Source organism: Lonchura striata, chromosome Z (genome assembly GCF_046129695.1).
Source record: "Lonchura striata isolate bLonStr1 chromosome Z, bLonStr1.mat, whole genome shotgun sequence".
Classification (NCBI taxonomy): Eukaryota; Metazoa; Chordata; class Aves; order Passeriformes; family Estrildidae; genus Lonchura; species Lonchura striata.
Genome location: NC_134642.1, coordinates 85,139,982 through 85,167,883, shown reverse-complemented (window position 1 = coordinate 85,167,883; position 27,902 = coordinate 85,139,982). Strand labels below are relative to the sequence as shown.

The 27,902-nt window shown below is 37.8% G+C and overlaps 1 protein-coding gene across 2 annotated transcripts in view; it reads right to left on the bottom strand.

The window, feature by feature from the left end:
• Positions 1-1,389: 1,389 nt before the first annotated feature.
• The window catches only part of EDIL3 (EGF like and discoidin domains 3), a 238,745-nt gene continuing 212,232 nt past the window's right edge, over positions 1,390-27,902 (bottom strand). For both annotated transcript variants that reach the window (XM_021551870.2, XM_021551869.3), the window contains 2 exons: positions 14,675-14,830; positions 1,390-5,240 (listed from right to left, as the gene is read on the bottom strand). In XM_021551870.2, coding sequence (XP_021407545.1) covers positions 5,091-5,240; positions 14,675-14,830 — 306 coding nt within the window. In that variant the 3' untranslated portion in view covers positions 1,390-5,090. The remainder of the gene's footprint in view (positions 5,241-14,674; positions 14,831-27,902) is intronic.

The following is a 27,902-nucleotide window of genomic DNA, read 5'->3' as shown; positions in this document are numbered from 1 at the left end:
TTTTGAAGACGAAGTGATTGCAGGTCACTTAGTAATCACTAAGTGAACAGATTGACCTCCTGCTATTAAATATAAGGTATAAAACAAGTGTTGTGTTTACCACAGAAGTATCAGAGACTACTTGTTTCATGATGATATTGAGTGTTGATAGTCACATGAGCTCATTAGCAACAGATATGGAAGGATGGACACTGATAAATAATTGCTATTCTAAAGAGATTTACTCATTATTTTATCTTGTCTTCACTAGAATTCCAGGGTATATATATTATAAGATATGTGAGAAAAAGATAATTTTTCAGTTCTTCAGGCAAAGTCCCCGTATTTCGTGAAACAGTTGCAATTTTTAATCGAAAGTCAGAAAGCTTCAAGATGCAGAAATTTATGACTGAAGTGCTAATATTCAGCCATCATTCTCCAAAAATATTCCTCATGTGCAGCGCCGTATTCTCATTTTTTTGTGACTGGTAGAGAGATGTAGTAAGGGGAAATTGAAATTTTGTGACTTTTCTACTGAAAGACAACATGCTGTGGTGAGTGTTGAGTGTTGAGACTCCCATGTTGGGCAGACATTGTCACCAGTGAGTGCTTGTGGATGCTTTTTGTCTCTAAAAGATGATTTTTGGAGAAAGGGCACAAGCTCAAACTCATAAAACAAAAGGATGTGTATTTTTACAAAAGGGCTCATTCAAGGTGTAAACCACTGAAGCTTCATCTCTCTTCAGTAAACATAATATTTCAATGTAATTTTATTGTTTAGATGGTTTGGGAGCGAATGGCTTTTCCATGTGCTACTTTAATTCCTAAGCTTCTTCAGAAATTGAAATTATAGAGTTAACTGTTTTGGGGAGCATAAAATGGAGCAGAATATAGAGTTAACTATTTTGGGGAGTATTTATTATGCAAATAAAAGAGAAAAGGGGCAAGGGTGTGAGCAAATACCAGCTCTGCTGTGGCATCTCATAGTAGGCCTGGGCTGCAGCCACTCCTTATCTTCTCAGAAATTAATTTGCTTATGCAGGAGTGGAGGAGAGAGGATAAGCATTGATAAATATCCCAGGAAATTTGACTTACAGGAAATTAAATTGTCATTTTACATTTCTGATGCTCGTTGAGAGAGCAGCAGGGTAGGAAAAAATGGTATTTTTAGACTCGTTCAAACCTACAGGTTTTTTTTGTTTTTTTTTTTTTAATCTGGAAGAACAAAGGTAACACATTGAGAGGAGCACAGCACCAACTGTTGATTTTTCCACAAACAAACTTACCTACCACAAAGACCCCATGGATGAATCCAGGAAAATGCCACGTGATATCTCTGCTCCACATTTGCCGACGCTAAGATAAGCTGTGTCCAAGGTGTTGCAACATATCAGCTTCAAGAAAACCACCTCATTTTTCAAAAGTTTTATTGTTAAGTTTGAAGACTAGACAAGGTTGTACTGGTTTTACATCGCTCTACATGATTTAGGTATATACAAAACCATTTGAATATCACACAGCTTGAAAGGTTGCAAAGGTTGTTTGTGTCCGAGATACTTCTGTACTTACTGACACATCAGAAGCCAGCACTGAAATATTATAGTTCACATTGGTTGTATAGCAAAGATACACTCATTTAGTATCCTTAGTCTTCAAAACTGACACTTAATTTGTATGGAGACATTCCAAAAGAGAAAGTCAACCTTGGATCCAGAGCCAGTTGAGGCGACGGGCCCCGAACGCCGATAAAAAGGAGCCTCGTGCCAGTGCTTTAGTTCCCAGGCTGTAAATGTAGCACATTACCTAGCAACATAAAGGTGAAGCTTGCCTACAAATACTTAACTGGTTCAGGGTGAAATTTAATTAGGAGAACACTTTTGGCCTTGTTCAATGTCTTTGTTAACAATTAATAGAGAAGGATAATTTCCGAGCTTTTCTCCGTCCTCTCTTAAGGGACATCTCCTATCCTGCACTTCTGTTTTTTTTGTGGTTGGTTGCTTTCACTGGGAGAAAACAGTTGTGTTAATTTATAACTTGCCCCTTTTTGCAGTGGAAGACAGCAGAATAAAATCAAATGGAAAGAGTTCAATTCTATGCCCTAATCTGATTCCCACCTGTTTTGTTGAATCTGAAGGATTCTACTTAAACCAGGAGCTATCTCAGATTGATGCTGCTGGCATTGGAAGCAGAATTTGGTGCTAGAAATGCCATTCCAAGAAGGAATTTTGGTACATGGGGAATAATGTAATTGGAAAAGCTCCTAGCATGCAGATTGAAACTGTAAGGGCATCAGATATATGATTTTTAAATGAATTGTCATGGAGTGTTATCACAAGGTGTGGAGATATTCTCGTGAAGACTGCTGACAGCTGACATGAGGGTGGAAATACTCAACACAAAATTAGTACCAAATTAAAACTACTGTGTTACACGAAATCTCTATGTGCAGATGAAGGGGTTGCAATTAATTTACTAAACCAAGAAATATTAATTCAAAAGCAAAACTGAAGTCACAAAAGAGGAATTACATGAAAAAAACCCACCAACATTAAGAAGAGAAACCGAATATTTCAAAAGAACTTTTACACAAGTTTTTAAACTAGTAAGTCTAATTTTCTGTTATGGCCTTCTGTTTTTTGAATACAGTCAGTTAGTGAAATATCTACATGCTATTCTTCATATCTGTAATTAAATTCAGGGTCAATTGCTCTCCCATAATAGGAAAATGTATTTAAACCTCTTAAAGTATTGTGTGTTGATACCCTAAAGACTAGTTTTTATATTTTTCTTTTTTTTTTTCTTTTTAATCTAAAGTCTAAATTGCAAAGAATAGGCAGTAGATAATGTAGGGATAGACTTGTCCTCCATTATTCAGATATTTTTTTCTCGTTAGAAGTACCACCAAAGTGATTGACTTTCTCTTTAAAATTGCTCCTTTTGCTTGAAGACCACTCCATATATACATCATTAAGGAATGCTGTTAACACAGTTACAGACAAGACAGTAACAGTCTAGTGGCTTTTGTTATGCAGCACAAAGTAAAAAATAAAGAACAAACTTAGCAGTGTTGCACAGGACCTCAACATTTCTTACACATACTTTTACCTTTACAGGACTCTTCTTTAGAAGTCTTTAAATGTCTAAGCCTTATAAAATAAATACTTGTATAAATACAGTTTAAGGATTAAGTCATTTTGTAGAGGCAGGGTGTTCTGTTTGCTAAAATGTGACAGTTTAAGTGACACTATCAGAAAACCGCCACCATTATATCCCCAATTCTTGTATGTAAAATTCCTGGCTGCTATTCTAGAGTCTTTCACAGTTCAATGGATAATATATATTTAGTCTGTGGTGGAGAATGTGTGATTAAATGCAGGTTTTTTCCGAAATCCAAACCATTTTGTTTCCAAGGTAAACTTTGCCCTTTGCAGATTGTGGGCCAGCTAGCTGCTGGCCTGGGAAGCAGTGCCCAAGTTCAGAGTTTTGGTGAGAATGGAACAGTGACAGAAAATATAAGTTCAGTGACATTTGCTAAAACATGCAGCTGCATCTCGCTCTCTCTCTCTCTCTCTCTCTCTCTCTCTCTCTCTCATTCTTTCTCTCCACATCAGCATGTTATGAAATTAAAAGGTTGGCAGTAATCCCAAGTGCTGTTGTTTCAGGTAACAGATAAAACGTCCCCTCACTCCGTGTCCCGGGATCTTTTTTAGTCTGAGGTGCTGCTCTAATGTAGTCACAGAGCACTTTACTCCAAGGGAACTTGGATTGCTCTTCAAAGGTTGGTACTGTCATCTCAATCAGCAGGGGAAACTGAGGCATGGGGGAGAATGTCCCCCCTACTTCTCCACTTTTCCTCCTATAATCCACTTTTTAAATTGGGGTTGCTATCATGCTGCGTGTGAAAGCATTCCTGTAGTGGGGTCTGATAGGAAATACAGCCTCCTTGTGGCTCACTGGTGTGTGTCTGAAAAGAATTTTTAGGAGCAGAGGGTGACAAGTGCCAGGATTTTGTGTGGTCCTATGTCACCTCTTACATTTTGGGGAGAAAAACTGTGGCTTTAGGAAGAGCCCAAAGAAAGAGGTTTTCCTGGCAGTAAGGGAGTCATTCCTCCAGCGTGTCTTTTAGCACCTGGTTCCTTCACCCTACATTTTCCTCCTCGCTGGAATTTGGAGCGTTTGTGAAAGCAGTGATGGGGTGGGCAGGTCACAGTCTGTGGACTCACCCCTGGAGAAATCATCCTGGAATGGGATTTCTGATGGCATATGTGGGCACCCAAGATGAGACACCACAAGTACCGTGGTGCCTCACCTTGGTCTCCGTGAAAAAGCGCAGAAACTTTGCGAATTCATAAACTTTGGCAAATTCATTAGCTTCATAATACACAGATTTGGTTACATATGCAAACAGGTGACATCTTCCAAGGAAAACAACACCAGCACAGCGTGATACTAAACAGAAAAAAGATGGAGGCCGTGTCTACAGCATGCAAAATAGAGAAGGAAAATGGGGCAGTTAGGAAAACCCTCCAGGTGCACGGACTCTGCTGTCTAGATGAAAGTGGTGAAAGGTAGCTCATAACATCACAGGTACCGTGTTTCAACAGTACCATGGAGAATTTCCCAAAATATATGTCGTAAGAACTGACAGTGTTTGATAGGCACAATTACTATAATGCAGTCATCCCCAAGTAAACTTATTGCTAAAAGCTGCAGTATCACTTTTTGCAAGTAAGATGACGGTATAATTTATGGAGAACTCGTCAGCCCAATGTTCCTGAAGCTGCAAATGAGCTTTGTCACACTATTCCTCTTCCCTTGTAAAAAGGATGCTGCTGTTTTTTGTTTTTTTCCTTTATCTTTTTCCCTCAGCGCGTTTCAACTGGTGGTGAACAACCCAAAGGAGAACTAGGAGGATAATTCCACAGCAGAAGGGACAACACCAACGGATTTCAAGGGCAAAGAAACCGGATTGGATCGTTTTAAAAGGGCAGGCTTAGACCTCCTGGCGAAAGACAGCTAGCGGCCTACCATAAAAATGAGCGAGCACTGGTTCATGGAAAAACCCCACTCAGCATCCTACAAGCTTCTTCTACAGCAGGAGCAGGGCGGGCTCAGTCCTCGGCTGCGCAGCCCAGCAGCTCGGACCGCAGGGTGATGCGGCCGTACCAGGACCAGGGCAGGATGCGCACGTGCCGGGCGTAGATCGGCGGCTCGATGACGTTCTTGCGGTGCGTGTCGTTGTCAAAGTTCCCCTGGAACACCTGTGGGGAGGCAACGGGGGAGGTTTGAGTGGAAATCCCACTTGGAATACCTGCGGGGAAGCAGTGGGGAGGTGTTAGGGTTGGTGAAACTCTGATAGCCCTGGATCCGTGATGAATTTTTGTCGTCGGGGCGTGCGACTTTTAACACTGTTTAAACTTAAGGTTTAAAGTGGAAAAGAGAAGGTTTGGAAGGTTTTAGGAAGGAGTTCTTCACCCTCAGGGTGGGCAGCCCTGGCACAGGTGCCCACAGCAGCTGTGGCTGCCCCTGGATCCCTGGAATGCCCAAGGCCAGGCTGGACACTGGGGCTGGAGCAGCTGGGACAGTGGATGGTGTCCCTGCCATGATTGGGGTGACACTGGATGGGATTTAAGGTCCCTCCCAACCCAAATCTGTGATTCCATGAGCCCCTGCCTCTGCTAAACCTTGTGATTCATTCACACTCAGCCCTGGCGCAGGCAGAGCCTTCTACTCAAAGCTTCACCCACAGTTCCACCAGGGCCACGCTCTGAAAGTTACACAAAAATCATTAACATTTAAAAAAATTAAATGTCTTTTTACTTGGCATTTGTACCATCTCAAATTAATCCCAGGAGGTCCTGTTACTGTTTCTGAGAAAATAGCATTAATAATTAAAGTTAAGAATTTTTATTGTATCACTTATGAACATAGCTGGGATGCAACCATATAAACCCTTCTAAAATTGGTCGTTATCGAGGATATTATCTCCTCACGTCAGGCAAAAGTCAGCAGATGAATTAAGAGCATCAGGCTGTGATAAAAGTAAAACATCCTAGCTCAGTACAGTGCATGCTATGATCCTATTTCCACCTGTATTGGTTAATCCACAAAAAAGTGAGTTATAAAACTCCTATCTGTGATAAATCAGTGGCAGATTTTCCCCCTGCCAGCCACTATTTAAATTCAAAGGCCACAGCACCAATTGTTGGCAAAATGATCAGATTATCCCCTTGGGTTATTTTCAGTTTTTATGGGAAATGTTCATTCTCTTAAAATGTCAGCCAATTCACTTCTCATTTGTAAAAACTGAACCTGATGGCTTTTTGACTTAAAATGAATGACTGTTGTTTGCATCATGCAGAGAAGAATATAGACCTCCTGGAGAAGTGCTTATATGACTGAATTAATGCAGAATTACAGGTTTCCTAGAATTTTTTGGGAAAATACCAGAGTTTGGAGTGCAGGGTGGCCGATCTAGCATTTTAGCCCTGACTCAGGTTCCTTTGTGACATGTCCATAAACATTTTGGTCTCCCTGCTGCACCTCTTTGTATTTTGGAAGATTCTCTCCAGTGCTGTCCTTTCAGGACATCAAACAAAATCTGTCCCCTCCCTAGGTGATGCTCTTTTGCAAGTGATGAATTCCCCTTCTCCTCTGCCATCAGAGAGGTGGGAGCATGAAAGGGTGTGGGAGTTCTGATAGATGGATAAAGTAGCAGAGAAAATGACCACAGAAACATCAGTTTTCTGAGTCTAAGGAAAAAAAATAAAACTACCAAAAAAACAACCAAAATAATTTTGCTCAGGGAAAATTGTTTGCTGCCCAAGTACACTGTTGATACATGAATCAGCAGGAGCTTGGGCTAACAAGGTTTGCACCTCAAGTCTAGTTTCATTTGTAGAAAAAAATTACATAACTAAGTTCATAATTGAAATTACAGTGGCACTTTCCAAAACCGAAAATGCAGCTAGGAAAGCTTAAAAGTATTTTTTTTTTTCCCCCCATTTGATTTCTTGCACATGTGTGCAAAATATCTGTTGATATTTTTTGCCAGGCTAGACAAAGTAATCTTCTACAGCCCCAATGTTAATAATCTGCATATAGATTTGAAAGATAAATAAAATTATGTGATGCAAAACCAGCAACAAATACAGCTGAAGTAGGGAGGATTACGTAATTTACTTACAGCATGAAAACAAGAATTAAATTTTATTTTTAACTCATGCATGATTTCATTATCACTTGAAGTCTAACTCATCTATCTCAGAGGTTATTTTATGCAAATATGAAATACACCTTCCCTCAAAATTCAAGATCTAGTTTCAAGAAATTAACCAAATGTACTAGATCAGAAGAAGCATTGTTGGGAAATAAATTTATCAGAAAGTAGGGGAAGCATTGTCAACATCCACAAATGTGACCTGAATGAAATACAACATTCTAAGAGGAATTTACTGTTCTTTCCCTCTGTCCCCATGGCAAATTTCTTATGGGAAAAACTATATCCTTTCCCACTCTTCATTTATTTTTAGCCTCAATTCACTAATGGAGTCAAGGAATTTGGAAGAAGGGAGGACCGAGGATAAACCATGACTTATCAGTAGAAGAAAAAGCTATTTCTGTAGCTAAAAGTAAATTTTTTACTCTACCTGTTGTTTTATGCCCAAGCAGTCAATATTAAATGAGACACCAGAGTGATTAAAACCCTTGAAAAGCTGATGCCTCTCAATGACCACTCCTCACATTTGTTCCTGAGCAGTTTTTTCAGGATAGCCCTGAATACTGCCATGACATTTTAAGATTTCAGAGGCTGATGTTGGCATTATAACATAATGTAAAAAAAAAAAAAAAAAAATAAAAAATTCCCAATGATAAAATAACCCCAGGGTGGTATTTGTACTCAAGAAATAAAGACCAAAATGTAAATTATCAATGTGTCAGTGCACACAGCAATGCACACCTTCATTTTCGTGAGTGCAGCTCTACCCCAAAACAGCAAACACAGAAAAAATGCTGCAAGAAGTTGTTTTTTTTGGGAGTTTTTAAACAGATAAGTCTCTCCAGCCTGAGAGGACATGCTGTAGATGTCTATAAAACCATAAGTGGTGTGGGGAAAATCGATAGCAGGCAATATTGCAGTGTCCCCTCAGCAGGGCCAGGAGGGGACAGGCAATGACAGCAGGGTCATCCAGAACCATCTAAAGGTCACAGTTCCCCTTTCAGCACATAATTAAACCATGGCACAGCTTCCACAGCCTTTAACCACTGCTAAAGATCACATAAATTGTGAGGGGGAAAAACAAAGCGGGGCTATTAAGGACATGGACAGAAAAAGAAAAAAATTCAGAGCTGGGAAAGGGCACTAGGGAGGAATAACAACTCTACTTTTCCTGATGCCTTGTTGGGAATACCTGAAAACAGAGGGCAGACAAAATGAAGGGAATTAAAAGTGGTTATATTTATTGAAGGCCTTCAGGTACATTTAGGGCAGGCAAAGCTTCCTCAGGGGCTGCACCCAAAATGAACATGGGTTTTCACACTTTTATAAGTTTGGCCCATTTGCACATTGGGGGTTGATTTAACAATTACAGCTTCAGCTAATGAAGGCATTTACCCCAAGTTTCTCCCCCAAGTCACTTTTATTTTCATTTCTGGGCCCTGAGGCAGTGAGGTGTCCTTGATTGCCAGGCCTGGAGAGGAATTGCTGTGTCTGCCCAAAATGGGACAGCAGCAGCTGGCACTGGATATGAAATTCAGAGTTATACACTAAAGAACTGCAGGATTGCAAATACATGAAAATTATAAAAGCCAAAATCCGAAGGCATCATTCCAACCCACAGGATGCTCCTTCCTTTGGACAGAGCTTCACCCTCCCCAAAACCAGCGGCTGCCACGTTACAAGGTGACTTTTCTTTTGTACAAGTGGATCAAAAAGCTCCTTTTTGCCAACCCTGCTGTAGAACATTTCAGATTTTACAGTGTCTGTATCTGTCTATGTCAGCCTGCACACTCAAAAGGTGTAACTTGCTGGAATATTTACTCAGCAGGTCTAGCAGTTTTACACATACAGACCCTTCACACACTCCTCTGGAGCTCAGTCTCTTGAAACTGCTGTTAAAAAAAAAGCCAAAAAAGGCTGCTGTACTTTTAAATATGATTACTTTATGGAAAAAGAGTGAAAGACAGGAAAATAGGTATATTCTCCACTGAAATATGTAGAATATAATAGATATTCTCTTCTGAAAAGTCTGAAATATAAACAAATCTTGTTTATACTTGTGTCCAGCAAGCAATTTGAATGTCTTGATTTCAAATATTCAGTGAAATTTTTCAATGTAAACCAAGTATTTTCAGGAAATGCAAATAATGACAATGTAAGTTGATTAGAATTTTTAAAAGAAAACTGTTGTAAGACAGAATAATTTAGGAGAAACAGCTGAAGACTAGCAGCTTGGGGAAAGGAGTGTTGTCTGCTGTACCTTAAAAACATTTTTCACACCTAGTAGAATATTTTAAAAATGTTATTTCATGGAGCAGTTAATCCTGCTCACATTAGAAGAATATTTTATAAAGAATATCCGGCCATGGTTCCTGTTTGGAGTTTTCTTCAGTGCAGAACATCTCAATATTCAGAAAAATAAATGTGGCACATGGATGTGTTTGTGGGCACATGCATTTTTGGAGTGAATAAGAGGAGAAAAAGTAATTTTTTCTCTCAGTTACTATACATAAAGTGCACACATATCATAGCCATTAATTTCTTTACATGGCCTTTATTATTTCTCCATGTTCAGAGCAGATAGAGAGAGATAAAACTTGAAAACTTATGAAACATATTTTAACATTCTCATACTGTCTTTCCCATGTAATCTACATGTTGATGCTACAAAAAGTGGGCTTTTAGTCCACTGCTTATAGGAGGTTCAAAACCAAAAATAGAAATATTTTGAAGACCAACCTGCCTCCAGAAATGCTTACAGAAGTTCAAGGTAAGTTGTTAAAATGAACATTTTGTCTTTTGCTCATTTTGTCTTCCTCCAGCTTTTGGTGGGGTGTCAGGGCACACCTGAAGTGAGCAAAGCTAGATCTTCACCTGACACAAATCATGATAATTCAGCTCAAAGTAGTGGAAGTCACTTATAATTTAAGCCAGTGCAGATAAAATTATCACATAGATTAGAAATTACAACTATTATAAAAGATAATGCTAACAAATAGTAATGATTTAGGTAATATTACTCAAAAAAATTAATTTCCTGTGCCAATTATGTAGATTATATGTGTAAACCAGATATTATAATAATCAAACTTCATCAGGAAAAAAGCATTAGCAAATCCAGCAGAAAGATATTTAACCTGACATGGTCTGACTTTTCTTTAAGAAGTAGGGTCCTCTCTCCTCTCACCCTGCCAACAGACTGTAGATTCAGAAATGTGTAAATTATGACTAGTTCATCATTCTGTGTACAAACCCAGTGGCCATTTGCATACTGGATGTTGTCTACCTGCAGTTAATTGCACTGCTGATGGCTGATGGTGACTGGCAGTGCTGCAGACTGCCAGACTCCTTTAGGCTGCTTTCAAATGTTCTCATCTTCCTGTAAAAAAGCAGCCTCAGAAATGCCATTTGACACTGCAGCTGGCCTTGAGTTACCTACAGCAGGCTGTGCAATTTATAAATCACATGTGGAATGTGATTAAAAAAAAAAAAAAAAAGAAAAAAAAAGAAGGAAAAGGTCAGATTTGGTTTGGATGTCCTCAGCTCTGGAGGCACAGTGAGCTACTGACCTCTAGTTGAGAAAAACAAGATAGCTATTAGCTCTGGTCCTGCTTCTAAAATATATCTTCTTCCTATGTGACAGCCTGCAATGTAATTCATTTTGATTCTTGATGGCAACAGGCAAAGTTTTCATATTTTTTCCAGGCACTTCAGTAAAACTATTTCAAACAAATGAGAAAGGCTCCATTTGCTTTTTTAGTTTTCTTTCTTTTCTTTTTTCCTGCCAGTACCTTTTGTCTGCACTCATAGGAATTCAGCACAGAGGTGAAATGAAATGACTGGCCATTAAAATAGCAGAAGCCAAGCAGGAGCTGCAGGAGACACTGCTCTTGGAACAGCTTTTCCATCTGAAATAGTGCAAAAACTGAGCACCCTATTTCCTTCTCCTCTAAACCACTGTTAAGGATTGACCCAATTTACAGGCTGCACATGGTGTGCAAGAGATGACATTTCATGTATTTATAAAAAATATATAAATAAAATATAATGTATTGTGTACAACATAATGCAAGAGACAAGTAATTTTCTCCTTTGTAAATGAACTTCAGAAAATGATGAGGAGGGATAAGTGACCAGCCCCAGGAATTCAGAATCTCCATAATTTTTTTTTGTCTGTGACTTTAAAAGTTTATATTTTTTTTCCCTTTCATCCTGTCTTCCTTTTCCTGAAATGTTTTGGAGACATCTTTCCCCTAAACTTTTTTGTTGTTAAACAAGGTAGGATGAGTACAGGGTGACTAAATCACCTGCAGGAGAAATAAGAAATCTATGTGTTCTGTCCTTCATAGAATAAATCAAGGTATTCAGTTAATAAATATAACTAATAAGGGTAAAATATGAGTAATTTATGCGTGCTGCTATTGATAGATTTTGATAATCTACCATTTACCTCGCTTCTGTATATCCTGAAAACAGATATAACATTTCACAGAACTTTCACTTTGCCATGAAAACTTTTGTTTTGTTTTGTTTTGTTTTTGGTTTTTTGCTTGTTTGTTTGTTTGTTTTTTCCCACAATTTCCTTGCATTTGGGAGAAAATCTCACCTTAAGATAAAGAAACTGTAGTGGATCCTGCTGTGATACAGCATTGTTTTTTCTCCTTGTGATTTTATTTTTAATTTATATTTCTGTCCCAGTGCACACAGACCAGGGTTTCACTTCAAATCCCATGGGAGCACTGCACCCACCCAGCTGGGGTGGAGAGGATTTTGGTGTCAAAAAAGGGTTTACTGGGTGACACTCCACTTTTCTGGCTGAAGAAATTTATGCATCCTCAGTCAGGAAATGGATGATGGATACTGAAAAGAAATAGGCTGAAGTACTCTAACCAAAACAAAAAGAAAAATATGGAGATAAAATAATATTTTTTGTGTTCTCTGAGGAAAGGGTGTGTGTATGGCAGCAAGGGGGATAAGCCACCTTTCCACTTTGGAGGGTATTTAAACACTGGAGCTGACTGTTTAGAGAATTTTCATCACAATCTGTCTATCTGTCTCTTGGAATGTATTTAATAATAATAATAATAATAATAATAATAATAATAATAATAATAATAAATAGTAATAATAATAATGGAGGATGGTACAGCCTTGTCAGAGGTGAAGGGCAGGTGAAAGAATTAAGCCTTAGCTCTGAAATTTACCTGTCTGCACCTACTCCAAGGTGATAGGAAGGGACTTGGGGGGGTCTTGAATCACATTTTCTGCTGCAGTTGCAGGAGGAGAGGCCCACGGTGCCTTTGGAGGTCAAAAGGTGCATGCCTTAGTGCTGTCCTGAAACCCTTTCCAGTCCTACATCCTATAAAGTTTTGCCAAGTTCAGTGACTTCTGGAAAGTCAGACTCTGTCATCAAACTTTGAACTTTTCTAGATGTTTGTGATATAGATAAAAAACACCCCAGACCCCAGATATTTTAGTTTGATGTTTGTGTATCAAAGGCTGAAGTCTAGATTCAAATCAAGTGAACTTATTCATTTTGCACAAATTTGGATTCAGAAATCCCGACTTCTAATTTCCAGTGAAGTGTGTTTGATCTTGTGCTTTTAAATGATCTTGACTTGTTGAAGAATCATAATAATATGCAACAGTTTTATTCTCAGGGATGTTAATTAATACAGGTTGTGATATGTTTAAATGAGACAACGATTAAGAGTTTCCCATTGTTCCTAACGGAATATGTGTGTAGCAATTAACAGTCCATCTGATGAAGAAGGCAAAAACAATTTAATTACTTTAGTCAATGGTACAAACAAAAGTAGACTGGAACAATACTTTAAGTCAGAGTGCATTTTCTTTTAGATTTGCTGTGACTGGGTCATCACCAGGGACTCCAACCCATTTCTCCTTTACAATAAAATGAATGCAAGCACAAGTTTGGCTTAGAGAGGATGTTTCTTTTACTTTTCCCTCCCTTTTTAAATGCCAGGGATTTAAAATAGGATGTGTAGAAATACTGAAGCCACTACCTGTCATCAAATTGAGTGTATTTGTGTATGCCTGCCAAAGGTGAGCTGTTTGTTTCCAATTTTTCTCTGACAACCAGTTACACCAAACACATCCATAATCAAAAAAAAAAAAAAAAAAGTAATTGGTGGCAGAATCCTCTGAGCCAGGTGGTTAAACCAACTGATTTTCTTTTCCCCATCTAAAATCCTTTAGGGGGAAAAAAAAAAATCTCAGTTTTAGGTTAAAGCCACAGTGAGGTGACATTTGGGTTTCAGGAATTCAGTTTCACATCTAAACAACAGTGCCTGACAGTGTAGACACAAACACAGCCATGCAAATATTCAATACTGTAATTTAGTATATATATATTATACATAAATACTCAATCCAGTAGTTTAGGACACATTCCCCTAATCAATGACATTTAATCAATCAGTTAAAATCTGTGCAGCGTGGCAGATGGAGTTGTCCAGTCATCATTAGGTCTCCCTGTACTCACACAGAACATTTCGATGCACATCAAAACTTTCTCACTGTTCGAAAGAAGATTAATTTAATTGACTTACCCGAGGAATATGTCAGTTTATTTCCGGAAGAATTTTTATTTATACTAAGAAATATAAGTGGAAGTCTGAACATTTATCACCCCGAGCACCCAGATTTACTGAGATGTTATTAGATGCATCAGCCATCTGGTATTTCAATAACTTCATCTTCTGTTTCAATCAGAGATAACCCTACTAAGATATTTAATAAATAATTTACACTTTATCATCTTGGTTAACATTTCCCTAAGCGATGCATATGCTGTAATATTTTTCTTAACAGATGTTTTTATGAAATTCAGGTATTTGCAGTATAAAAGTGTTATACTGTTTAAAGGAAAGGTATAATGAATATAATGAGAAAAGTTAAATGCTTCCAGGTAAATCAATCAACAAACCCATACTTTCCCTATGCCTCTCATTAAACATTTGCAGAGGAAGTTGTGAAACTTTTTAAATGTTTCTTATTTTATAGCATAATAAAAATAATATTTTCAGTGTGTATTTGAAACCCTAGCCATTAATTTCCATAAAAAAAGCCCCAGAAAAACCCTGTCCAAAATGGCTGGGTAACAAGGATGTGCTTCACAGGAAATCACTGAAAATAGTCCATACTTACAAAAAAATGCATTGAAACACCTTTTTTTTATATGTAAAAATACACTGATATTTATACACCTTCTGCTCTAGAGTTAAATGAAGAAATAGCTTTGAATAATGAAGAACTGTAAAGTTTTATTTAACAGCACTAAATCAGGTTCATGTAACTAGTAGGTATGATACCATTGTCATTATATTTTGTGATTCTTTTATTCACTCTGACTCCACCTGTGGATTCCTGCATATGGAACCAAATTAAATAATCTGCAGACTCCCACCAGTGGTGTCATCACAACCAAAATACCGATTTTTATCTTTGCTTTACCTTGTCCTTCTTCTGCTTTTCATCCTGGTATATTTTCCAGTGCTCCCCATCGTTGCTGTAAGCGAGCTTGTAGGACCCCACAAACTGGACATGGCCAAAATCTTTAGCTCCTTGGGTGATTATCCCAGTGATCTTCGTAGGGATGAGCAGGTCAATCTGAACAGAACAGTTTGAAATTAAAAAAAAAATGCAAATGAACAACCAACCCACCAAAAAAAAACAAAAACCAAAAAACCAACAAAAAACCCCCCAAAAACCAAAAAAACCCAAAAAAACCCAAACAAAAAACTCCAAAAATACCAACCAAACAAAAAAAGCCCCAAACATAAAAAACAAAACAAAAATAACAACAAGAAAACAAAAACTCCAAAACAAATTAAAAAACCCATCAAACCTCCCCCCTCCCAAAATAAATAAATACATAAAAAATAAAACAGAGGAGAACATAATTAGAACACTTTCTGTTTCCAGTCTGGTTTTGCAACACACCAAAGCAAAATAGTGCAGCTTTGGTCCTCTGCTGACACCATAAATAATAATTTGCTTGTCCAAGCTCTAAGTCAATCAATTTACCTTTATTTCCCAATTTTTTATTTTTAAATTTATTTTTGATAGCACCTAATGGCACAGCATGGAATAATCTCACACCTTTCTCCATTGTGCTGAATGTCATACATGGCCCCCCAAAAAACCCAGTTAATCTACACTGGGAATGATCTGCAACTAAAAAGTGTTCCCACGTGCTGCTAATAATCAGAATATATGGCTGATTGCCCACGTGCCTTTCCATTTCCTTCATGAGCACATGTTTTAGTCAATCTCTCAAAACATTTGCCATCATGCTTCTTTTCCTCCTGAAATTCCTTCTCACTTTATGCCTTCCTTTTTCTATCTAAAAAGCTCAAAGTTTCTCATTTCTTGAATTTTTTGTGGTTTTGAGTTCTTTATCTTATAATCTTTGCACAATGCTTTCTAAAAATGCAAGGCAGGAGTCTTAAAGCCTAATAAAATCTGAGCTTTCAAGTGGTTTTCCACGTGAATCAGCACGTCTGTGATCAGTTCTTTTTGAACCAGAGCCCAACACTGAATGTAACAGATTTGGGCCAGATGCCTTGCATTAAAATGATCAAGAAAGAGAATGCAATAACAAAAGTAAATTGACCTAATAATGTAATTTTAGAGGCAGAATGGAGGAGTTGAACTCTCTACCAAAACTGTTATTTTCTTGAAATTTGAGAGTATAACTGAGGTTTCATTCTGTGTCCTCCAGCAATGGGGAGAGCCAGTAGAAAAGAAAGGAAAGAAAATGGATTTATTTCAAACAATAAATGGCTGTGAAGTCAGCTTTTTAAAAATTGTCCCTTAAATCAGGCAAGAGATACTCAGAGTAAAAATATTACAGTAAAGTGAGAGGAGTGCTGAACTCCACAAGCAGATGATTGACATGCTTTTACAGAAAAAAAGAAATTAGGAAGCGAAGGAGTAAAGAATCTCTGGCTGATCAGATGCTGAAGATCCAGTGCTGGATTTTTAGGAAGCTGGGGACCCCTGAGAAAACTCATGTTGGATGGAATGTGGGGCTGGGCAGAAGAACAGGTTTGTGTGTGGAGCACAAGAAATTAATCACGGGAAGAGGAACAGAAACAAATGAGCTTGAGAAGTCAGCTCCAGCTGGTCCTGGACAGTGCCTTTGAAAGATGGACATTGGGGTTTGGATTTGTGTCCCAGGCCTGGCTGGACAGGGCTTGGAGCAGCCTGGGACAGTGGAAGATGTCCCTGGCCATGGCAGGGATGGGATTTAAGGTCCCTTCCAACCCTTCAGACCATCCTGGGATTCTGTGACAACATGAAGAAGAAAAAACCAGAAAAGTTTAAGTGTACATTATAAGAATAGAAGAGGAAAGATTCACTGTTTACAGCAATCAAACAAAGGAAGCCTGGAGATCCCAACACTGGAGCAAAGAACAGCAAATAAAAAGTAGTAAATCCTTTTAAGGAGAGGAATGACTTAAGATGTTCAATACTGAGATACCAAAACAATAAGAGGAAATTTCAGGGTCTGTAGATGGCTGAAGAATTTTGAGCTAATTTATTGCCATCATTTGTTGCCAGTAGCAATGTTGGGGCACCCCAGGATATGAAGGAAGTGTCCCTGGGAGGCAAAACTGTGCTCTTTTTGTTCAGTGGGGAGAGAGAGGGACTCAGTCAGAGCAGGATCCTGCTTTGGAAGCTTTCATGGATGGCTTGAAGGGACTTTTTTCTTCTGTAAGGAATGCAGGAGAGCTGGGTTCCACAGCCTAAGTGGGCCCCTGGGAAATGAGCATTGCTAATTAGTATAAGTCTTTCATGAATTAATAAACACCAGGTCTCCAGACCTTGCTTCCAAATATTTTGGAGTCTAAATGAATAGTCTATTTTTCTAAACAGACTGATCTGGTAAGGAATCACTAATTGGTCCACACTTTCAGGCAGCTTTTGAACTAAACATTTCAGAGTCAACTTTAGATTCCCTTTATAAATAATTTTGACATTAGCATTTTACAAGTGTAACCTTTTTTAGCAGAGAATGCTTCTTATACTAAAAGTCAATGTCTCTCCTGTTAGCTTGAAAAAAATGCCTCCACAAAACCAGTTGTTTATTTTTAAAAATGTTGAAAGTGAGCTGAGAGGACTTCACAAATATTTAACATGGCCATGACACTCTGATACTCCTCATTGAAATTCAGAACAGGGAGGAAAAAAATTCTCATTAAGATTCAGGGGATTCCAAAGGTAGAATCACAATAAATCTTTATTATCACATACATCCAGTGTTAATAAAAATGCCCTGGTAATGATTGTTTTGTGCTTATAGGACATATCCAATGGCCTTGCACTCTTGTACAGAAAATGATGTGGGAAGCTGGAAGGTAATTTGCCATTTGCACAGGTTTTTTTTTTCAATAAGAATTACATAGGACTGTGTAGTATATGTGTGTGTGGGCTTGTTTTTTGAAAAAAAAAGAGAAAAAAGAATAAACAGACTCTCTTCTAAGTCATGACAATGCAGACAACACATATTGCTGGAAATTAAGGAAAAGAATACAGGATATAACACCATTTTAATCTCATATTTTAGCATTTTTTTTACTTATTTATTCATAAGCCGATGAGAAGTCTTCAGGCAATAAAAATCATTATTTAAATTAAAGAAATACAGCTTTTACTTTGTAGCCTCATTACTTTCCACCTCGCTTTCCATTCTTTGTATTGAAACTACTTTAGAGCAGAAAGTTGAGGAGAATTTACACCACTTTCTAGGTAAAACATCTGCACTAAAATAGCTTAAATGAAAGTCATAACTTCCCATCAGGACATGGAGCACTTTTATTCAGTTAGTGCAGCTTGCAAGTAACAGGCAATCAAACAAATTACCAGGGAGAGAAGTTGAATTAACACACAACCAGTGTGTAACCTTCAAAGCTGAATGTGATTAACAGGATTAGAATGTGGCTCTGGCTTTTTCAGTGCAGCAGAATTTAGAAGGAGGCAGAGGCAATTAGTCTGCAACTGAGAGGATCATTAGCTGGTTACAAGGAGAACCATGGTCTACAGTTAATGTACATTTTTACAAGCAGCTGATCAAAAGACAGTTTAGCATCTTGTGTCTGAAAGAAGCCTCTTGGGCTGTAACTATTCCCTTTTCCCACCTTGATTCAGATGTTACAGACAATTCAGGGTGGTTTGGAGGAGAATTAATTTAAGGAGAGCACAAAGATAAGTACACCTGAGTGTGAAATATTCCTGTGGAAGCGCTTGCGTAGATGTGCAGCACGAGCTCGGTGCTGGTGTGCAGCTCATGGGATGATCACCAGAGGTTCATTGCAACCTCAGCCATTTGTCTGGTTCTCCAACACATGGCAAAACCCAACCATGTGGCCCAAAATGCCAAAAACTGGGAGATAGGCACATTTATTCAGCATTCACACTGGCAGACACCACAGGGGAGCGGGAGCGGATCTGCAACGCTGGCACCACAGCACAGGGTGTCTGCACAGCTGTGCTGCAGGGCTTCCACTTCCAGATACCCTGGACCACCTTTTTCAGCACATCTTTTTGGCTTAATTTAATCTGAAGGGAGCCAATGGTTTGTGAGGATAGCCCATCGTGTGAACCAGAGCGTGAAAAGTGAAGGTGTCTTTAAAAATAACACATTTCTCATCAACCTGGCAGTGTCAAAGGAGGAGAAAGAACCCTCAGGATCCAGGTAGTGCCAGGCTCTCTTTCACAGTGAAGATAATGGTGAAATGGCTCACTGTGACTTTCAGCTGTTCATCATTTCAGGAGTACTTAAAGTGTTCAGTTAAGTCCTGTCTTTATACAGACATTATGGTTCTGTTCCCAGTGTAGCCAATCCTATGTTCTGCTTTTCTTGTCATTTTATACATTCCATTTTCCCACTGATTTTCTTTTTTTCTTTTATTTACCTTCATGATCCTGTAGATTGTGTTGGTTTTTTTTGTTTTTTTTTTTATTTTAATCACTCATCAGATAACACTGATGAATGCTGAGCAACCTCGATCCCCTTGGCAAATACAAAATCACTGGTTTCAGAAATAAAGAAACCTGTATCCAAAGAATATGGCAACTGGAGGGGAGCACTGCTAAGGTGGGGAGAGTCCTTACCCTTAAGAGACTGAGAAAAGAAGGCCACAATTATCTCCAGCTGCTAATTCATCAAAGTGCAACCTACCTATTAAATATCCTGATATCACCATTAGGCCTCAGATAATCTTGGGATGCTTAAAATAATGGAACTCATAGTTGGACACCAAACCCCACCAAGAGAGACCAGTGTGCTTTCCAAGTAAATAAATGAAGAGTAAATAACCTGAGCAGGTTATTTACTCTTCATTTTACATCTAATGATTGCCTTGATTTTTCCAGGGTCAAGTGGCACAGTCAGAGCTGTTACCTCCACCCTAAGAAAAGGAGGGACAGGATTGTAGTGTCCACAGCAAAAAGGCAGAAATGCAGCTCTCCTCTCCTTATTTCATCAGATGAAGGTGCTTAGCACTCTCCTCCATGCCCAAAATCTGGATTTAAAGGAAAATTAGTGCTGGTACAGTGTGCTTGCTGCAGATGTGCAACATCTGTATGTTTCTAAAAACATTTCACCAGCCGCTCTCTTTTGTAAACTGAAACTCAGCATTTCAGGCTTTTTTTCCTAAAGTCCAAATATTAAACCCATCAAAAAACCCAAACCCTAAACCAGGCCCAAACTATAATCCATCATGACCAATTGGATCTAAAAACCATTATGGGAAAAAAAAAAAACCAACACAATTGATCAACTAGATGCTCTTTGTAGACAAATCTAATTTTCATCACAGGATCTTCCATAGAAGAGAGTTTTTATTGTGCAGTCTCTTTAATATGTATTATTAGGGTAAATATTTAATAATATAACCTAAAAAAAAAATAAAGTAAGTTATGACAGAAAATGAATTGCTCTAGAGGAAGCCATAATAACTTAATAGAAAGCAACATTTTCTAGCATTTTGATCAATATTCCACTATACAGGATTTTAATGCTTCCTAGGCAAACAAAATGAAATAAAATAAAAAGTTTTTCGTTTAGCTGGGTATGTATTATCTATACCAGCTGTCATATGTTTAAAATTAAACTTCTTCTCAAACCTAGGTAGAGATGGGTTGCTTTCAAATAAAATAAGACAGGAGAGTCACTCTTTTTTTCCTTTAAAAATGTGGAAATTTTTCTCTTTTGCTGGCTTCTTTTTCACTTAAGCTTAGACCTTCAACATGATTTTAACACTGTGTCACTAAATTTTTAATGCCTGTAGTCCTTCTAGGCTAAGATAATAAATACTGGTCTTATTTTCTTATTGCTCTTAATTGCTTTTTCCTCTGAATGACTTTATGGCTGCAGTAACTGCACTGAAGAAACAGGTTAGGAAGAATTCCATGCACCATCAGCTGTCTCCAGTACAATTTAAAAGTGATAAATTGGAGGGTGAAGCCTTTTCTTTGTTATCTTCATGGGCCATCAAAAAAACCTCTCAGGTTTTTTCATAATAATTTTTTTTCAGCTTTATTTTTTTTCCATTTATGTTGAAAATTTTGGAGTGAAAGCCACAACCAGGCTGAAAACTTACTTTATTTCCACCATCAACTTCTTAAGTAGGCATTATTTCTTAAAAAGTAACAGTGCAGATTGTGTGAATCCTTCCTTATTTACATACTTAATAATCTCTGTTATATAGCTATTACTGGAAAAGGAGGGAAAAAACCCAGCTAAATTGCTATAATATTTTTCAGCACTTTGGTAAAAATTCTGATAAAATAGGTATATATGATCAACAGTTTGGACATTTTCAGAGCAGTGTCTATTTATTGCAGGTCAGATTTTCATCATAACTACAATTTACTAAGCCGTGAATAATCTAATTTCATTAGTATTTCAAAAATTAATTATTAAAAAAAAAGAAAGAAAAAAAAGAAAAAAAAAGGTGGGAAATTTTAGCCTTAAGTTCTGGATTTTCAAAAGCACCAGAGGGAGTTTGTTTCCCATTTCCAGAATGAATTCCACATATCTGGATCACCCTCACAACTTACCAGGGAGCACTGGCAAGGGAAATGTTAGCACCAGGTATTTTAAGCTCTGTAGTAAGAGGAAATTTAGAGTTTTGAGATGATAACATCAGTGATGATTAAATCCATAACCTTTTCTCCTCCCACTGGGTATTTCACATCTGTGCACGGGATATTCTGGCTGTAATCGTGATTAGAGGGTTTTTGCAGAGATGACACAGTTGGCTGAATTAGTTACCAACAGTCAAGAAACCACTAATAAAACGTCTGTCTCTGTGCTGTGGGACACTCAGAGCCCATCAGCCCTTGAGGGTGCCAGGATATTTAAAAATAGCCCATTAAATTACCAGTGATTAAGCAGGCTTAGACATCTGGTGGAGCTTGGAGAAGCCTTTGAGCTGCTTTAGTGCACCCCCAGAGCTGATAAAATCTGGGGCACTGTCCTGTGTGAGGTCAACCACTTGGAATTCTTGTGGGAAAGCCAAGGGCAGAACAGAAATTAGCCATTAAAATAAAGCAGAGAGAATAAAAATATGAATATGGTCATGACACAGCACACTGGCTGTGTGTTATGCTGCTTTTCTGTGAGGCTCCTCAGCTGAACAGTGCTGCCAGCAGTCCCAGGACCTATTTATGGACAGAAATAGACAAGGAAACCAGAAATTTAATTTACATTCAGTCCTTTATAGAATATCCGAAGAGGCAAAAATGCAAAAAATGTTGTCATCCTGTATGATAATCAGAAGCAGCTTTATTTCTGGAAGATGTGATCTGAAGTAGTTCTTGCTGAACTTGCAATAATGATTGTGAGAATTTTTGATCAAATTTGTTGGCTATGACTAGGGGTGAAAATATAGTTCAAAAAGAACAATTACACAGTTAAAAAAAAAATTAAAATATTGACTACTAAATTTCTGCTTGCCTTTTAACTTTTAAATAAAGAACAAATAGTGTTGAAATGATAGGATTGTTCAAGTCTCTTCAGATATGGACAGGAGTAATACAATGGTTCTGTTGCCTCTCTTTATTTTACCAAAATATATCTTAAGTTTATAAGGAAATGCATCAGTAGGAATTCCTGCATGACAGTGCTCTGTCCCAGTGGAGATTCCTTAGTTTTCTTCTAAAGAGCAATACTGGGAATCTCAGGTGCTGGAGTGGGTAAAACAGCAGCGAAACACTGGCCAAAATACAGAGAAGAACATTTGAAATATAAACAAAGGAAGAAGGGTGTATTTAACCATAAATTTCAGGATGGCACTTGATAGAAATGTGAGCTCCAGGGAAGTTTCCATGTCATAGCAACACTTGCAATGGCAGCCAGGAGAAATATGGATGTCTTTGCTTGCATTTTTCTTCGGTTTTTGGCGCATTATGGGTTTTAAATGGAAATCAAAGTCTGGTGATGCAACGCCTGGGAAGACAAAAACCCTTCCCTACAAATGAAATATCACAACTTCTGCTTGGCTTTCAGTAGAGAGGATGAGGCAACAGCTTTTATGGCAGGACTGATAAATATCTTTTAACAAAGTGTTGGGATCATAATCTACACACAAGCAGCTCATTTTGTTTTTAGAATGAAAATTAATGGTGGTAATATGGAAGTTCATTATTTACCTGGTTGCTTTTTTGTTTTTTTCCTTCCTTGGGTAATTAATAATGTTGCAAATATTTTCTGGAGCACATAAAAATGTCTCAATAATGTATGAGTATCTGGGCTACAGATCGATGAGCAGAGTGAAGATAAGCTTGCACACCAGATACTGCAAAGTGACTAATAATTAATATAACTACTGAACTGTTGAAACACTAACAAAAACCTGCCTGTAAGCAAAGCTAAGTCTGCCTAGAAGATAAGTGGGGTTAAGGCTGGAAGTTTCTCCTTGTGTTTTAAAGCTCTGACTGCGTAATTCTTATTTTTGTAGCAAACGCAGCCAAGACAGAATCACTCAGCCATTGTTTCTAAGAACGACTTTGCCCATCTGTCAGCAGGGATTATTATGCATAACCTGTTCCATACAGCTATGCTGCTGTAGCTATACACTAAAAATGACAAAATTGTGATACTAGATTTTGAAAACAACAGCAAGCTGGGCTCTCCATTTTGTTTGGGTTTTTTTTGGGGGTTTTTTTAGAATTTTTTTTTTTTGTGTGTGTGTGTGTGTGTGCTACCCTCTGAAATGTTAGGGCAAGCTTTTTTTCCCCCGGTGATGCACTCTTAATAATCAGCGCAAAAATATAAAGTGGGTACACTGTATTGTAGAAAACAGCTTTGGCTGTCTTAGCCAGAGAAAAGTACTTTTCTGCAGGTTTACAGAAGAAATCAGATTTCTCTTCCCTTTTAGACTGAACGACTTGTCACTTTGAGGCAATAATCTCATAATATACTTTCTTGAATGCAATTAGAAGGTCTATTAATCTTCATTCCGCAGGACACAAGAAAGATTATCTGCTATTAGTCAAAAGGACACCCTGGAGCCCCTACTGCAGAGCTTGGTAAATAGACCTCTGGTCAAAAACAAGCCTGGGCTCCTGGAAGGACAGACCCAACCCTGGGACTCGGCTTTGATCTGGCACAGATTTATTTTCTTGGCTTCCCAAACCGGCTCTGCAGCGACCGCAGCTGATTTTAGGGATTATTGCTCTGCTGAAAGCCTTGGCCAGGAAGAAAGGTGGAAAGATGTGACAATCTTATTTTACAATAAGATTCAGAATGGAACTTGATAGAAATGTGAGGTCTGGGGAAGTTAATGTATTGTAGCAGCGCTTGCAAAGGCAGCCAGGAGAAATATGTGTGTCTTTGCTCACGTTTTTCTTGGGCTTTTGGCACATTATGGGTTTTAAACAGAAATCAAAGGCCTGGGAAGACAAAAATCCTTCTCTACAAATGAAATATCACAACTTCTGCTTGGCTTTTAGTAGAGAGGATGAGACAACAGCTTTTACGGCATTACCAATAAATAACTTTGTAAAAAGTGTTGGGATCCTAAACGGGCTCATCTAATGTACAGGCAGCTCATTTTGATTATGAAATGAAAATTAATGGTGGTAATACAGAAGTCCGTCATTTATCTGGTTGTTGTTTTTGTTTGTTTAGGCCTTGAGCTAGGTGGGAAAATATTTTCCTGTTCCTCAAAGTTAAAAAAAAATATAAATAAATATCTACCTGCTGCTAGAAGTGAAAAAAAAAAACTAAAAAATGCAACAAATAAACCAGCCAAACAAAAATCAACCAAACCCACCAATTCCTCCTAAAACAAACAAACAAACAAATACCCCCAGACAGAAAAAAAAAAAACCCATAAATATTCTGAGAGATAAAAAAGTGAAGTATTTTCCTTTTGAAGGAACTGAGCTACATCTTGACCTGCTTGGCTCAGGTTCACTTTTGGTTCAAGGTGTTGAAAAGAAGGGCCATGAGAATGAACTTCCAGATTCCAGAGAAAAGTAACAGCTGAGTAACTTTTACAATTTTTAACATATACATGTTCCATTCTAAAGCCTACATGATGGAAGCCGCACAAAAAACTGATTGACTGGGATGAATCATAAAAAATTTCAACAAGAACCTTAGATTAAATAAACTTTCAGAAAGATTAAAATCAAATTTTAAACTCGATCCCACAGATGCAGCAGCAGTCAATTCAAAATGTCTTATATTAAATTAAATATTAACTAAAGCTCGTCTGCAACCAGACCTTTAGTATTCAGAAGTGTTAACAAAATTGATTTTTCTCTGCAATGTGAATGTCACTTTTCACATAATTAAAAGGTTGATCCTTTTAATAGTGGAATGAATTTCTACAGAAGGGATTTCAAATTGAAATTTGAATGAATTTGAAAGAATTCAAATGAAGCTCTTTCATTTTCAGAAGAACAGGTCTGAATGTTGAACTATGAATGCCAAAAGGAAAAATATGGCTGTCATAATATTTTAAATTTAGTAGCAAATTTGATCCTAGAATGTTGTCCATGCCTTTTTATATAAACAAGAAAAGCACCTCAATTGTAACAAGATGTTTTTTAAAATATAAAATGACAGCTATTCCATCCTTTGTACTATTAAATAATTAATCAAAAGAGCTCTGATGTTTTACTGCATAAGCAACAGGGTAAATCAATGCAGACAAACTATTTACTAGATTTGTCTGTACTCTTCTAAGTTTGAAAAATAAATTTACACTGAAGACTCAAGGTAGGCATGGAGTGTGGTGGTTGAAGTTTTTTCTATTTTGGAATTAATGCCTCTCCCTATGCTTCAGTAGAGGCATCTTCCTTATGGAAATGACAAAATTTCTATGAATGACCCCTAAAATTCCTAACAACACTCAACAGTAACTTTTTAAAAAATATTTTTTTTCTTTAGTTTTTTACAATTAATTCACTCTGTTTGCACCCTAACCTAGGTGGGAGCATAAAAAAAATGCAGACACATAAATATACCCATCTCAGCCTTCCATTCAACACAGAACAGAGTCTTAAAAATTTTTTTATAAATCTAAGAAACTTAGGATCTGACTGGCTGACTGAGGCTATAGGGAAAAATATTAAAAATAAAAAACGAGGTTGTGTTTTTCTCAACTCAAACACAACCCTGAGAAGGTTCCTGCACATAAAACCTCTATAAGCCCTCCTGGAACACACAGAATGGACTCAATGACTGCTAAAGGCCTAATCTTTAAAAGGAGATTTCAAATTCTGTTGTGAATAGGTTAAAAGTGTTAAATAATACCACTATTTCCAGTATAAATAACTACACACAGGTTCCCAACACCAATTGCTTTCTGCAATGGACTTAATAAAGATTTAGATAGAAACAAATTATAGGCCATTTTCTGGCTGAGCAGGTTAGTAGAAATGTTTCTTTTTAAACATATATTCCAAAATTCACTAGGAGTACTTAGGCCACAACTAATTGCAAGCAATATTTTTTGGAAAAGAAGAAAGGGGTTTTCTTGAACCAAAGTAAAAGAGAAATGTACAGCAATGACTGGGAAAGTGTAAAACATCCTCTCTAAAACAGAACTGCTTTTTAGAGTCAACAGGGCTGGATCCAAAGAAAGTAATATCTGAAGGAAAATATTTGCAAATTCTATATTTGCATATGCCCACACAACCCCTGCTGACATCTGGTCCAGCTAACAAAGAGGAGCACAGAGGGGGAACTCTGCTCTGCCATGAAACATCACAGGGTTAGGAGGTGATAAATTATTAACCAAGTTGAAATCTTAAAAGTTTTGAACGCCGGCACACAGAGAAGTCTGTGAAATCACAGCATTAAGAAATCTGAAAAGAACATATTTTCAGCTCTAGGCGATGTGTTTTCCTTGTAGATCCATCAGATATTTCTTGCCTTTTTTGTTTTGTTTTGTTTTGTTTTGTTTTGTTTTGATTTTCCCTTGTGTTCCCAGTGTTCCTTTCACAAAGATTAATCTTTCAAACAGCTCCTGCAGCCTTTGCTCTGTCAGGTGGGTGTAAGTCTGGTTTACCAAAGCCCAGTGTTTACCATCAGAGTATCTGCACAATTTTGGAAAGCAAATTTCACAGCCAACCACAATTTTGGAACTCGGAATTTTTCAGCCAACTTTCAGCAGGTGGGAAGTGCTGTGACATATCACTGTCTTACTATGGGGGTTAAAAATATTGATTTAGGTGCATACATCAGAGAAATAAACTTGTCTTTCTCCCAGTTGCATGCTGTAGAAAAAATTCTATATAAAAACATGTGTCAATGTAAATTAACTTCTACCAGAAGGCAAGAAACTACATTGTCAAGCAGACAGAAATAAGATATCTTTGGCTTTTTTTTGCAGATGAATTTTCCATCAAGAATTCAAATAAAAAGTTATATTTTCTCCACTGCCTGTAAGGAGTTGTTTTTCACTCATGCATTGCAGTTCCATGGAGTGGACGGTTCCCTAAGGATTTGCTCTGTAGGCAGCTGAAAATAGACCCCTATTACTATAACACAAATCAGCAGTAATTTGTGTCTTGCAGCAGATTATTGTGCTTATGTCAGATGACTCAGTGAAAGTCATATTTTTCAAATTTGCTGTGGTATCCGATAGCGAAAATGTTTGCTTTTCTCATGAAAAAAACTGCATAAAAAAACCTCCACAGGGATTAATAGAAAATTTATATATTTTGAGCAACATCATCTTTAATATTTTTTCTCACTGACAGATTCCCAGCAAGTCTTTGCAGAAAAACCTTGCCACCAGCCTTGCATTTAACCACCTGCCCAGGGTACAGCCACGGGGAATAGAACTGCTGTGTTTTCCCCAGATGTCACCTTAAACTAACCAGACTTCAAGGCTTTGTGGAAGTGAGTGAGAACACTCTGCTAGAGCCAGGCCTGCACTGCATTTCAGCTGGGATTAAAGTGCCTTTGTTTTAGGCACAAAAACACACAAAAAGGGATGATTAACCTCCTGAACAAGTACCAGGGTAGTTATTCCTACAAGCTGAAGCAAAACAAACAAACAAACAAAAAACCCAACCAAAAAAACCAGACCAAACTTGGCTGTAGGCATATGAGTCCAGGCAACTCCATGGGTTCACAAGGAGTTACAAGCTCAGTGAAATTGAACTTTTTATGTCACAGGTCTCACCCCGAGGTACAGATCATCCCCCAAGA